The 14,002-nt window shown below is 54.9% G+C and overlaps 1 protein-coding gene across 1 annotated transcript in view; it reads right to left on the reverse strand.

Annotated features, from left to right (window-relative positions):
• Positions 1 to 14,002, reverse strand: part of LAMA3 (laminin subunit alpha 3) — a 192,782-nt gene that overhangs the window by 19,961 nt on the left and 158,819 nt on the right. The window contains 7 exon segments of the mRNA XM_068165489.1: positions 1,075 to 1,205; positions 2,290 to 2,430; positions 4,347 to 4,467; positions 5,734 to 5,858; positions 8,815 to 8,934; positions 10,804 to 10,954; positions 11,812 to 11,945. Coding sequence (XP_068021590.1) covers positions 1,075 to 1,205; positions 2,290 to 2,430; positions 4,347 to 4,467; positions 5,734 to 5,858; positions 8,815 to 8,934; positions 10,804 to 10,954; positions 11,812 to 11,945 — 923 coding nt within the window.

A 14,002-nucleotide genomic window follows, 5' to 3' on the forward strand; every position in this document is an offset into this window, starting at 1 on the left:
AAAGCCTCTCAAGCTTCTCTCCCAGCTCAAAGCCCCTCAAGCTGCTCTCCCAGCTCAAAGCCCCTCAAGCTGCTCTCCCAGCTCAAAGCCCCTCAAGCTGCTCTCCCAGCTCAAAGCCCCTCAAGCTGCTCTCCCAGCTCAACCCCCCTCAAGCTGCTCTCCCAGCTCAACCCCCCTCAAGCTGCTCTCCCAGCTCAACCCCCCTCAAGCTGCTCTCCCAGCTCAACCCCCCTCAAGCTGCTCTCCCAGCTCAACCCCCCTCAAGCTGCTCTCCCAGCTCAACCCCCCTCAAGCTGCTCTCCCAGCTCAAAGCCCCTCAAGCTTCTCTCCCAGCTCAAAGCCCCTCAAGCTTCTCTCCCAGCTCAAAGCCCCTCAAGCTTCTCTCCCAGCTCAAAGCCCCTCAAGCTTCTCTCCCAGCTCAAAGCCCCTCAAGCTTCTCTCCCAGCTCAAAGCCCCTCAAGCTTCTCTCCCAGCTCAAAGCCCCTCAAGCTTCTCTCCCAGCTCAAAGCCCCTCAAGCTTCTCTCCCAGCTCAAAGCCCCTCAAGCTTCTCTCCCAGCTCAACGCCCCTCAAGCTTCTCTCCCAGCTCAACCCCCCTCAAGCTTCTCTCCCACCTCAACCCCCCTCAAGCTTCTCTCCCACCTCAACCCCCCTCAAGCTTCTCTCCCACCTCAAACCCTCTCAAGCTTCTCTCCCAGCTCAACCCCCCTCAAGCTTCTCTCCCAGCTCAACCCCCCTCAAGCTGCTCTCCCAGCTCAAAGCCCCTCAAGCTTCTCTCCCAGCTCAACCCCCCTCAAGCTTCTCTCCCAGCTCAACCCCCCTCAAGCTTCCCTCCCAGCTCAACCCCCCTCAAGCTTCCCTCCCAGCTCAACCCCCCTCAAGCTGCTCTCCCAGCTCAACCCCCCTCAAGCTGCTCTCCCAGCTCAAACCCTCTCAAGCTGCTCTCCCAGCTCAAACCCTCTCAAGCTGCTCTCCCAGCTCAACCAGGCCAGCACCCAAAGAACAACTTACAGAGATTTTTGCTCTCCTTCCTCCTCCCACAACACAAAAGGATCAGATGAAGACCTGGACTCACCTGTTGTCTGCTTTCATGACTGTCACATAATGCAGTGACCCATCCTCATAGCTCTGCTCCAGGCTGATTTCCTTCTCTCCCACCTTTGCAGTTACAGAGCCAGGTCTCAGGTAGATGGTGAGGATGTTTGGCTGGAAGAGAATGCCACACAAAGATCAAGGACTTGCAGGTGTCTTTGGCTCTCCTTGGCATGGTCATTAATGCAGTTCTCAGGGCTCTTGTGGGAATGAATTTCCTTACACCAGAAAGTTTCCCACTCATCCAGTACCAGATAACATAGAATCACAGAATGGGCTGGGTTGGAAAGAGCCTCAAAGCTCATCCAGTTCCAACCCCCTGCCATGGGCAGGGACACCTCCCACCAGCCCAGCTTGCTCAAGGCCTCAGCCAGCCTGGCTTTCAATGCTTCCAGTCTTGGAGCCTCCACACTCTGGGCAGCCTGTACCAGTGCCTCACCATCCTCATGAGGAGGAATTGCTTCCTTATGGCCAAGCTCAATCCAGCTGCTTCCAGTTTGAAGCCATTGCCCCTCACCCTGTCACTCCCAGCCCCTGTCAAAAGTCCTTCTCCATATCTCCTGGAGCCCCCTTCAGCTACTGGAAGGCTGCTCTAAGGTCTCACTGGAGCCTTCTCTTCTCCAGACTAAACAACCCCAGTTCCCTCAGCTTCTCCCCACCAGACCTCCCCAAACCCCTCACCAGCTTCACTGCCCTTCTCTCCAGCACCTCAAGGTCTGTCTTATACTGCAGAGCCCCAAACTGGACACAGAATCTGAGGTGCAGCCCCAGCAGTGCTGAGTCCAGGGGGACAATCCCTTCCCTGCTGCTGGCCTCTTCTCTGCATATCTGCTCATGATAACATTCCTGGGTGAGCAGCATGCCAGGCTCCCCTGAGAAAGTCTCCAGGCAGCTGTAGCAGTTAACCATTCTCTTACTGGGATGGTGGTGCCACCATGTGCAGAAGGCTCAAGTTCAAAGCTCAGTTACTTGTCCAATGATTTGTTGGTTGAGTGAAGAAATTCCCAGGAGGAGCCCCCCTGGCCTATGCCAAGCAAGTTGCAATGCTGAAGAGGTGACTGCAACAGCCATTTCCTGCCTCAGAGCACAGGAACCTGCATGAGGCTTCTGACACCAACTGATCCCAGACTGTCACCCCCAGCCGAGCCTGAGCCAGAGGTAAAAGCAGCCACAGATTGTAATTGAACAGGTTTCATACCCAGAGGTTGTAATTGAAGAGGGTTCCAGTCGATGCCAGGGTCTGAAAGCCAAAGCCAACCTGGAAGTCCTTGGGAAATGGGAATCCTGCTGCACTCAGGCTCAGTGTTCCCCTCCTGGAAAAAGCTGCAGACCTGATGAGCTGAGAGAGAGAGAGAGAACTGAGCTTTCAGTGAGCTGAGAGAGAGAGAACTGAGCTTTCAGTGAGCTGAGAGAGAGAGAACTGAGCTTTCAGTGAGCTGAGAGAGAGAGAACTGAGCTTTCAGTGAGCTGAGAGAGAGAGAACTGAGCTTTCAGTGAGCTGAGAGAGAGAGAACTGAGCTTTCAGTGAGCTGAGAGAGAGAGAACTGAGCTTTCAGTGAGCTGAGAGAGAGAGAACTGAGCTTTCAGTGAGCTGAGAGAGAGAGAACTGAGCTTTCAGTGAGCTGAGAGAGAGAGAACTGAGCTTCAGTGAGCTGAGAGAGAGAGAACTGAGCTTCAGTGAGCTGAGAGAGAGAGAATTGAGCTTCAGTGAGCTGAGAGAGAGAGAATTGAGCTTTCAGTGAGCTGAGAGAGAGAGAATTGAGCTTTCAGTGAGCTGAGAGAGAATTGAGCTTTCAGTGAGCTGAGAGAGAGAGAATTGAGCTTTCAGTGAGCTGAGAGAGAGAGAATTGAGCTTTCAGTGAGCTGAGAGAGAGAGAATTGAGCTTTCAGTGAGCTGAGAGAGAGAGAATTGAGCTTTCAGTGAGCTGAGAGAGAGAGAATTGAGCTTTCAGTGAGCTTCCTGCTGAGCAGAAGAAACAGCAACCTGGGACAAGTGTCCTTCTCAACATGACTGTGAGCAGCTCCAGCCAAAACCCAGGCAAAGAGGAGGAAGAACTATTCCAGTGCAGAGCAGAAGCCTGCAGTGGCATCACCAGCACTGAGAATGAGCTGAGAAGCTTTACAGGCAGATGAGGCTGGGTGGCTGGCACCAGCTGTTAGCCTCCAGCTACTCTTTCCATCAACATGCTGGCCTTGGAAGTTTTCCCATCTGGGGACACAAAAGTGAGCAGCTGGAGCAATGGTTCTTGAGCATGGAGCTGGGCAGATGAGCTGCACAACTGAAACTGTGTGGGTCAGAGCACAGAACACCCCTGGGCCTGCTGGCACAGAACAGGGGTTGGTACAGGAGAAGGAGCACAGCTACAGACACAGCAGGGAGGGCAGATCCTCTGCACAGCACAATGGACTGCAAAGAAACTCAGACTCATGGAATGGTCTGGATTGGAAGGGACCTACAAGATTGCCAGGAACACCTCCCACCAGCCCAGGCTGCTCAAGGCCTAAGCCAGCCTGGCCTTGGATACCCCCAGGGAGGAGCCATCCACAGCCTCCCTGGGCAACCTGTCCCAGTGTCTCATCACCCTCACTCTTCCTACTCTCAGTCTCAAATCTCCCCTCTTCCAGCTCAAAGCCACTGCCCCTCACCCTGTCACTACTCCTTGTCCAAAGTCCCTCCCCAGCTCTCCTGGAGCCCCTTCAGGTACTGGAAGGCTGCTCTGAGGTCTCCCTGCAGCCTTCTCTTCTCCAGACTGAACAGCCCAACTCCTTCAGCCTATCTCTACAGGAGAGGTTCCCCAGCCCTCTGATTATCTTCTGGGTCCTCCTCCAAACCTGCTCCAACACTTCCATGTCCTTCTTGTGTTTTGGGCTCCAGAGCTGGACACAAGCCTCCAGGTGGGGTCTCAGCAGAGTGCAGCAGAGAGGCAGAATCCCCTCCCTCAACCTGCTGGCCACACTGCTGGGGATCAGCCCAGGACATGGCTGAGGTGAGGGCTGGCAGTGTATGTGGCCAGCTCACGCTGAGCTTCTCCTCACCCAGTCCTTCTCCTCCAGCCTGCCCTTGAGCCCCTCCTCACCCTGCCTGGCTTTGTGCTTGACCCAGGTGCAGGACCTTGCACCTTTGCTTCTTTTAGAGCCATCACAGGTTAACCAAACAGAACTTCTGACCTCAGCGAAGCAGAGTGGCCTACAATGTATAGACCAGCTGGAGCCTGTGAACCCCAGCAGATGTTTTTAAGGGCCTCTGTTGGTTACCTTCCAGTCATCTGAGCACTTCTTGCTGACTCCAACAGTCTCATCAAACACCACAGAGGCAGTGCTGGGGTTTTTCACGTTCTTCATGCAGCCCCGGAAGGGAGGAGTGGATATGTTGAAGCTGGGCTCAGAGAGGGGGAGGGGAGAAAAACAAAGAGCTCATCAGCCTGGAATTCCACAGCACACCCCAGGAGAAGAGCTTGTAAATGGTGAGAAGGCAAGAAATGGGGAAGCAGAACTAGAGCAGTCTGCCTTGCACACACACAGAATCAAGAAGGTTGGAAAAGACCTCAGAGACCATCAAGTCCAACCTGGCACCCAGCACCATCTGATCAACCAAACCATGGCTCCAATCCCCTCTGGAACACCTCCAGGGATGGGGACTCCACCACCTCCCTGGGCAGCACATTCCAAAGGCAAATTACTCTTTCTATGAAGAACTTTCTCCTCACTTCCAGCCTAAACCTCCCCTGGCACAGCTTGAGACTGTGTCCTCTTGTTCTGCTGCTGATTGCCTGGGAGAAGAGACCAACCCCCACCTGGCTACAACCTCCATTCAGGGAGTTGGAGAGGGCAATGAGGTCTCCCCTGAGCCTCCTCTTCTCCAGGCTAAGCAACCCCAGCTCCCTCAGCCTCTCCTCACAGGGCTGTGCTCCAGACCCCTCCCCAGCTTTGTTGCCCTTCTCTGGACACCTTCAAGTCTCTCAATGTCCTTCTTAAACTGAGGAGCCCAGAACTGGACACAGGACTCAAGGTGTGGCCTCAGCAGTGCTGAGCACAGGGCACAAGGACTTCCCTGCTCCTGCTGGCCACACTCTTCCTGCTGCAGGCCAGGATGCCATTTGCCTTCTTGACCCCCTGGGCACACTGCTGGCTCATGTTCAGCTGCTGTCACCCAGCACCCCCAGGTCCCTTTCTGCCTGGCTGCTCTCAGCCACTCTGACCCCAGCCTGTAGCTCTGCCTGGGGTTGCTGTGACCAAAGTGCAGCCCCTGGCACTTGGACTTGTTGAATGCCATCCTGTTGGCCTCTGCCCATCTGTCCAGCCTGTCCAGGTCCCTCTGCAGAGCCCTTCTACCCTCTATAGAAGGTCTGGGTTGGAAGGGACCTGCAAAGGTCATCCAGCCCAACCCCATCCATAGCAAGCAGGGGCATCCTTAACTGGATCAGGTTGCCCAGGGACAACACACTTCATGCTGATCAAAGCCAAGCTTCAGGGTACCCCCTCATGAAGATGCCACTCAGCCAAAGATGCCAGGGTAGGATCATGTCTGAGCCCGTGGTGATTGGCATATCACATGAGGTACCTGACACAGAGCATGGAAGAAACTGCTCAGGGCAAGAGTTCCCACACCCAGCTCGTGTGCTAGCCTGGAGCAGCTACTCACTGTTCCCTCAGAGCAGATGGAATCCCACCCAGATAGTACTTGGTGAAGATGAAGACTTTGATGTTGGCTCTGATGTTGGGACTGACATGAACAGTGCTCCTGCTTCGGGCCAGCACCAAATGGATCTGAAAGAGGAGAGGAATGGCAGTTACCTCACCCAGCAGGAACAAAAAGGCATGCAGCAGATTAAAAGTAGTCCTACAGAGCTGGACACAAGGGTTGCTTGGCTGGGCTTTCCCTCTGCTTTTGTCTATTAGTGCCTTACAGATTCACAGAATCACCAAGGTTGGAAGAGACCTCAAAGATCATTGAGTCCAACCTGGCACCACAGACCTCATGGCTAAACCATGGCACCAAGTGCCACATCCAATCCCCTCTGGAACACCTCCAGGGATGGGGACTCCACCACCTCCCTGGGCAGCACATCCCAATGGCTAACAACTCTCTCTGGGAAGAACTTTCTCCTCCCCTCCAGCCTAAACCTCCCCTGGCACAGCTTGAGACTGTGTCCTCTTGTTCTGGTGCTGCTTGCTAGACAGAAGAGACCAACCCCCACCTGGCTACAACCTCCCTTCAGGGAGTTGGAGAGAGCAAGAAGGTCTCCCCTGAGCCTCCTCTTCTCCAGGCTAAGCAACCCCAGCTCCCTCAGCCTCTCCTCACAGGGCTGTGCTCCAGACCCCTCCCCAGCTTTCTTGCCCTTCTCTGGACACCTTCAAGTCTCTCAATGTCCTTCTGAAACTGAGGAGCCCAGAACTGGACACAGGACTCAAGGTGTGGCCTCAGCAGTGCTGAGCACAGGGCACAAGGACTTCCCTGCTCCTGCTGGCCACACTCTTCCTGATGCAGGCCAGGATGCCCTTGGCCTTCTTGACCCCCTGGGCACACTGCTGGCTCATGTTCAGGCAGCTGTCAATCAGCACCCCCAGGTCCCTCTCTGTTTGGCAGCTCTCAGCCACTCTGCCCCCAGCCTGTAGCTCTGCCTGGGGTTGCTGTGGCCAAAGTGCAGCCCCTGGCACTTGGACTTGTTGAATGCCATCCTGTTGGCCTCTGCCCATCTGTCCAGCCTGACAAGGTCCCTCTGCAGAGCCCTTCTGCCCTCTAACTGACCAACATCTGCTCCCAGCTTGGTGTCATCTGCAAATTTGCTGATGACTGACTCAATGCCCTCATCCAGATCATCAATGAAGATATTGAACAGGCTGGGGCCCAGCACTGCTCCCTGGGGCACACCACTGGTGCCTGGCTGCCAGCTGGCTGTGGCACCATTCACCACCACTCTCTGGGCTCAGGATCACGGAACAGGAGGAGTTGCAAGGGGCCTCTGGAGATCAGTCCTAACATCCTAACCCTCCCCTGGCACAGCTTAGGTTTAAGCTCTGCCTTTAAAACTTGTTCCAGATTCCCAGCAGCAAAGTAAAAGGCTGTAAACAAATCCCTGTTGGGTGTGGAAAGGAAACCCAAAGATCATTCTAAGCACTTCCAGTGGAGAGATGTCTGCCATAAGACTGCCTGTGCCAGGACATGCTGGGGGCTGCCCTGCTCTGTGGGAGTCAAAGCTGCTTCTGCCTGACCTTGGCTGCATTGTTTCAGTGAAGTCTCACAGCTGCTTTTTCTCTGCTCTTTTCTCCCTTGTGGACAGGGGAGACAGTACAGAGGGGTTCTGTTGTTTTTCAGGCAGGTCCTGCCTGACCAACCTGATCTCCTTCCATGCCCAGGTGACTGCCTGGTGGCTGTGGGGCAGGCTGTGGATGTGGTCTGCCTGGACTGCAGCAAGGCCTTTGACACCATCCCCCACAGCAAACTCCTGGCCAAGCTGTCAGCCCCTGGCTGGGACAGCAGCTCTCTGAGCTGGGTTAGGAACTGGCTGGAGGCTGAGCCCAGAGAGTGGTGGTGAATGGTGCCACAGCCAGCTGGCAGCCAGGCACCAGTGGTGTGCCCCAGGGAGCAGTGCTGGGCCCTGTGCTCTTTAACATCTTCATTGATGATCTGGATGAGGACATTGAGTCCATCAGCAGTAAATTTGCTGATGACACCAGGCTGGGGGCAGGAGTTGATCTGCTGGAGGTTAGAGAGGCTCTGCAGAGGGACCTGGACAGGCTGGACAGATGGGCAGAGGCCAAGGGCAGGAGATTGAACACATCCAAGTGCCAGGTGCTGCACATTGGCCACAGCAACCCCAGGCAGTGCTACAGGCTGGGGGCAGAGTGGCTGAGAGCAGCCAGGCAGAGAGGGACGTGGGGGGTACTGGTCAATGGTAGGCTGAACATGAGCCTGCAGTGTGCCCAGGCAGCCAAGAGGGCCAATGGCATCCTGGCCTGCATGAGGAAGAGTGTGGCCAGCAGGAGCAGGGAGGTCATTCTGCCCCTGTACACTGCACTGGTTAGGCCACACCTTGAGTCCTGTGTCCAGTTCTGGGCTCCTCAGGTTAGGAAGGAGGTTGAGCTGCTGGAAGGTGTCCAGAGAAGGGCAAGAAAGCTGGGGAGGGGTCTGAAGCACAGCCCTGTGAGGAGAGGCTGAGGGAGCTGGGGTTGCTTAGCCTGGAGAAGAGGAGGCTCAGGGGAGACCTCTACAACTACCTGAAGGGAGGTTGTAGACAGGCAGAGGTTTGTCTCTTCTCCCAGGCAGCCAGCACCAGAACAAGAGGACACAGTCTCAGGCTGTGCCAGGGGAGGTTTAGGCTGGAGGTTAGGAAGAAGTTCTACACAGAGAGAGATTGCCCATTGGGATGTGCTGCCTGGGGAGGTGGTGGAGTCCCCATGACTGGAGGTGTTCAGGAGGAGACTTGCTGGGGTGCTTGGTGCCATGGGTTAGTTGTTTAGGTGGTGTTGGATTGGTTGATGGGTTGGACACGATGATCTTGAAGGTCTCTTCCAACCTGGTTTGGTTTATTCTAAATTATCAACTGTAAACCCCCTGTAAATGTTGTAAAGCCTGGGTATTTGGCACACATTCATTGCAGCCCATTGCAGATTGGAGCTTTGCCTGTAAACACAGCTGCCATTTGCTTCCAGCTGAGCTGCTCTGGCAAAGTTAATGCTGGGGGGGAACATTCAAGCCACCACTCTGCTCCTGCTCACATACCTGCTTGTAGCTTCCATCGCTCACTGTTGTATTGCTTTCGATCTCCTTCGGAGGCTCAGAGCCAATTTTGTACCTGAAAACTATGTGACCATCCTTGATGAGCACACTGATGAACTGGTCCTGCAGGGAGAGACACACAGCACTGAAACTGCCAACACTTCACAGGCATCTCGCTGCCAGGGAGTGGTTTGAACGAAGAGAATCTGTGGCTTCCATAAGGGCCTTGAGGGGAAAAGGCAACACAAAGGGCCTGGGGGTGCAGACAAGTGAGCAGAGTGCCCTGACACAGAGAGAGCCCTGGGCCTGCAAGAAAGCTGGGGAGGGACTTCTGAGGGTGTCAGGGAGTGATAGGACTGGGGGGGATGGAGCAAAACTAGAAGTGGGGAGATTGAGATTGGATGTGAGGAAGAAGTTTTTGCCCATGAGGGTGGTGAGAGCCTGGCACAGGTTGCCCAGGGAGGTGGTGGAAGCCTCCTGCCTGGAGGTGTTTGCAGCCAGGCTGGAGGTGGCTGTGAGCAACCTGCTGTAGAACAGACTAGACTAGAATAGAACAGAGCAGAATAGAATTAACCAGGTTGGAAAAGGCCTTTCAGATCATCAAGTCCAACCTATCACCCAACACCATCTGAGCAACTAAACCATGTAGTATAGGGTGTCCCTGCCCATGGCAGGGGGGTTGGAACTGGATGATCCTTGAGGTCCCTTCCAGCCCTGACAGCTCTATGATTCTATGATTCCATGACAGCAGCTGAAGAGGAACCAGGGGATGCCCAGGTGGGCAAGAAGGCCACCAGCAGCCTGGCCTGGAGCAGCAATGGTGTGGGCAGCAGGAGCAGGGCAGGGATTGTCCCTCTGGACTCAGCACTGCTGAGGCCACAGCTTGAGTCCTTGGGCCTCTCACTGCAAGAAGAATATTGAGGGTCTGAAACAGGTCCAGAGAAGGGCAACCAAGCTGGGGAAGGGTCTGGAGGAGAGGGCTGGGGAGGAGCAGCTGAGGGAGCTGGGGGTGTTGAGTGTGGAGAAGAGGAGGCTGAGGGAGACCTCATTGCTCTCTGCAGCTCCCTGAGAGGAGGCTGCAGTGAGCTGGGGGTTGGGCTCTTCACCCATGTAACAAGGCACAGGATGAGAGGAAATGGTCTCAGGTTGTGGCAGGGGAGAGATTTAGGTTGAAAATTAGGCAAAAAATTCTTCATTGAAAGAATGATTAAGGTTTGGCAGAGGCTGCCCAGGGAGGTGGTGGAGTCTCCATCCCTGGAGGTGTTCAAGAAATGTTTGGCCATGGATGGCACCTGGGGGCCATGGTTTAGTGGCCATGGTGGTATTGGGTTGAAGGTTGTTAAAGGTCTTACCCAACTGAAACAACTCTTGATTCAATGAAAGCAGGCTACAAGTGACAGGATTCAAGCATAATGCTCTGCTATAAACAGCTCTGGTGTCAGCTCCAGATGGATTCTCCAAATCCCTAGAGGGCTTTTTGCCATTTCAAGATGCCTGCTGACTTTTTGCAGCCCTGAGAACAGGTCCAAACCACACCACAGTGATTGCAAACAAGGCTGTGATATGGTGAGCAGCATCACTGCCCCCAGGCTGCTGCAGCACTGCAACAGGCTGCCCAGAGAGGTGCTTGAGAAGCAAGCCTGGAAAGATTCAAAGGAGGCTTGGCAGGGCTCTGGGCAACCTGATGCAGTGGAGGATGTCCCTGCTGACTGCAGAGGGGGTTGGAAGGGATGACCTTTGCAGGTCCCTTCCTACCCAGGTCATTCTATGATCCCATGTTGGAGGGGACCCATCAGGAGCATCAAGTCCCAGTCCCTGCTCCTGGCAGGACTGAAACTAAACCTTGAACACAGGGCAGCAGCTACTGACCTGGCCCCTGGACAAAAAGAACACTTGGAAGGTAGCTCCTGACAGCTCCTACTAAATCTGGGATGTTCTTTGTCAGTTCTCAGCCTGTCCTTGGCCCCCAGAGAGAAGCCCTGCCCAGCTCACCCCCTCTGCTGCAAAGAAGACGATGCCTTCGTCTGCAGTGCTCTCGATGGTCTGCTCGTAGCGCACCCGGCTGTGGGTGTTGGGCTCCCTCACTGCCACACTGGCATAGCCACTGCCTTCAAAATAGCTCTGGTCAGTCTCTTCTTTGTACCTGCAAGAAGCCAGGGTCACAGCTGTGAACACAGCAGAGCAAAAAGCCTGGGAGCCCAGGGGCTGTTCAGTCTGGAGAGGAGAAGGCTGAGAGGGGATCTGATCAATGGCTATCAATAGCTGAGGGCTGGGGGTCAGGAAGGGGCCAGGCTCTGTTCTGTCAGATCCTGTGACAGGACAAGGAGCCATGGATGCATATTGAAGTTCCACCTCAGCATAAGGGAACAATTCCATGCTGTGAGGGTGCTGGAGCCCTGCAGCAGGCTGCCCAGAGAGGTTGTGGAGTCTCCTTCTCTGGAGCCTTTCCAGCCCTGTCTGGATGTGTTCCTGGGTGGCCTGCCTGGGTGATGCTGCTCTGGCAGGGGGGTTGGACTTGGTGATCTCCAGAGGTCCCTCCCAACCCTAACCACTCTGTGATTCTGTGACTTGTCTCATCAGAGGGTTTGAAAAGCCCTGGTTAAAGCCTGTGCTGCAGGGGCACTAACAGTGCCCAACTCTGATCTAATCCAAGGAAAGAGAAAACTTTCCCCTGGCTGCAGTCAGCCACTGATGGTCTGTGGGGAGGAAATCATCAGTGACTGACTGCTCTGCACTGCATGGGATCTTCACAGAGGAGCTGAACCCCTCAGGCCATGAAGTGTTGTGGCTGTTATGAGCCAGCTGGCCAGGGGAGAGAGGTTGCCATGGGTGTGAGTTGTGCCAGCACTGAGGATTTCCTCTCAGAAGTGCAGCCATGGCCAAGAGCTAGAAGCCAATCACCAGGCCACCCTCAGTGGCTGTTCCCCTGGCTGTGGAAAGACAAGAATTGATCACAAGGGAATCCCAGAGCTGGGATTCACTTCTGCCTTTATCTCATACCTCCTGCAGGGCTGCACTTCAGTGGTGTTGAGGTTGAAAGTCCTCTTGAAGTTGTAGAGGCTGACAATGTTCTCGTTCAGGCTGTCCAGTTCAATGCAGCCTTCATAGTGAGGATAGTCCAGCTTGGGGGGGGGCTGCAGGAGAGGGTCACCAAAAGCATTCCATCAGCACCAGCTGACCCAGTCTTACATTGACCTGCAGCTGCTAACACCTACTGCAAAGGTCAGTATGAGACAGGAAGTGATCAGATCTCCAAATGCTTCTATCTCCCCAGCTCAGGAGGGACAGGGATCTGCTGGAGAGACCAACAGAGGGCCACAAGGATGCTGAAGGGACTGCAGCACTGCCTGGGGAGGAGAGGCTGAGGGACCTGGGGCTGCTTAGACTGAGGGGATCTGATCATTGTCTATCAATATCTGAGGGCTGGGGGTCAGGAAGGAAGGGACAGGGACAGGCTCAGCTCACTGTGCTCTGGGATAGGACAAGAGGCAATGGATGGATATTCCAGCACAGAAGTTCCATCTCAACATGAGGAGGAACTTCTTCACTGTGAAGGTCCCAGAGGCCTGGAGCAGGCTGCCCAGAGAGGTTGTGGAGTCTCCTGCTCTGGAGCCTTTCCAGCCCTGTCTGGATGTGTTCCTGTGTGACCTGAGCTGGATCCTATGGTCCTGCTCTGGCAGGGGATTGGAGTTCACGACCTTCAGAGTTTCCTTCCAACCCCTGTGATCTGTGATCCTGTGCTGCTGTGATGGCATCTCAGGAGTACTGCAGCACACTTCAGAGCAGGCTCAGAGGGATGGAATAGGAATAATACTGAGCAGGGCAGGACAGGTTTGATTCTGTCCTTGGCAGATGAAATAAAATCACCCTGCCCTTTTTGAGTTTCAGCATGCTGCAGGCCAGCTTCTGCAGGGAGCAGCATCTCCTTGCATCCCCTCTGCTGCTTCTACACAGCCTCTGAAAGATGGCTGGCTCCCATCTCCACTTGTAAGCACAACAGGATCACAGAATCACAGAATGGGAAGGGTTGGAAGGGACCTCTGGAGATCATCCAGTCCAACCCCCCTGCCAAGGCAGGGTGACCCAGGGCAGGTCACCCAGGAGCACATCCAGGTGGGTTTGGGATGTCTCCAGAGATGGAGGCTCCAGCACCTCTCAGGGCAGCCTGCTCCAGGGCTCCAGCAGCCTCAAATCAGAGAAGTTCCTCCTCATGGTTAGATGAAACTTCTGATGGTCAGCTTTGTGCCTGCTGCCCCTTGTCTGTCACTGGGCACCACTGGACAAAGCCTGGTCCCATCCTCCTGACCCCCACCCTTGAAGCATTGATCAGCACTGATCAGATCCCCCTCAGGCTGCTCTTCTCCAGACTAAGAAGTCCAAATTCTCTCAGTCTCTTCTCATCAGAGATGTTCCAGTGCCCTCAGCCTCTTTGCAGCCCTCTGCTGTAGCCTCTCCATCACAGTATCACTTAGGTTGGAAAGGACCTCGAGAATCATCGAGTCCAACCTATCAACACAGACCCCATGACTAGACCATGGCACCAAGTGCCACATCCAATCCCCTCTTGAACACCTCCAGGGTCGATGACTCCACCACCTCCCTGGGCAACCCGTTCCAATGCCGAATGACTCGCTCGGTGAAGAACTTCCTCCTCACCTCGAGTCTAAACCTCCCCTGGCACAGCTTGAGACTGTGTCCCCTTGTTCTGGTGCTGGTTGCCTGGGAGAAGAGACCAACCCCTTCCTGGCTACAACCACCTTTCAGGTAGTTGTAGAGGGCAATGAGGTCTCCCCTGAGCCTCCTCTTCTCCAGGCTAAACAACCCCAGCTCCCTCAGCCTCTCCTCACAGGGCTGTGCTCAAGGCCTCTCCCCAGCTTTGTTGCCCTTCTCTGGACACCTTCAAGTCTCTCAATGTCCTTCTTAAACTGAGGGGCCCAGAACTGGACACAGGACTCAAGGTGCAGCCTAACCAAAGCAGAGTCCAGGGGCACAATGACTTCCCTGCTCCTGCTGGCCACACTCTTCCTGATGCAGGCCAGGATGCTATTGGCCCTCCTGGCCACCTGGGCACGCTGCTGGCTCATGTTCAGGCAGCTGTCAATCAGCACCCCCAGGTCCCTTCTCTGTTTGGCAGCTCTCAGCCACTCTGACCCCAGCCTGTAGCTCTGCCTGGGATTGCCGTAGCCAAAGT

Source organism: Melanerpes formicivorus, unplaced genomic scaffold, assembly GCF_026170545.1.
Source record: "Melanerpes formicivorus ecotype bairdi unplaced genomic scaffold, bMelFor1.0.p_v2 SCAF_89, whole genome shotgun sequence".
Lineage (NCBI taxonomy): Eukaryota > Metazoa > Chordata > Aves > Piciformes > Picidae > Melanerpes > Melanerpes formicivorus.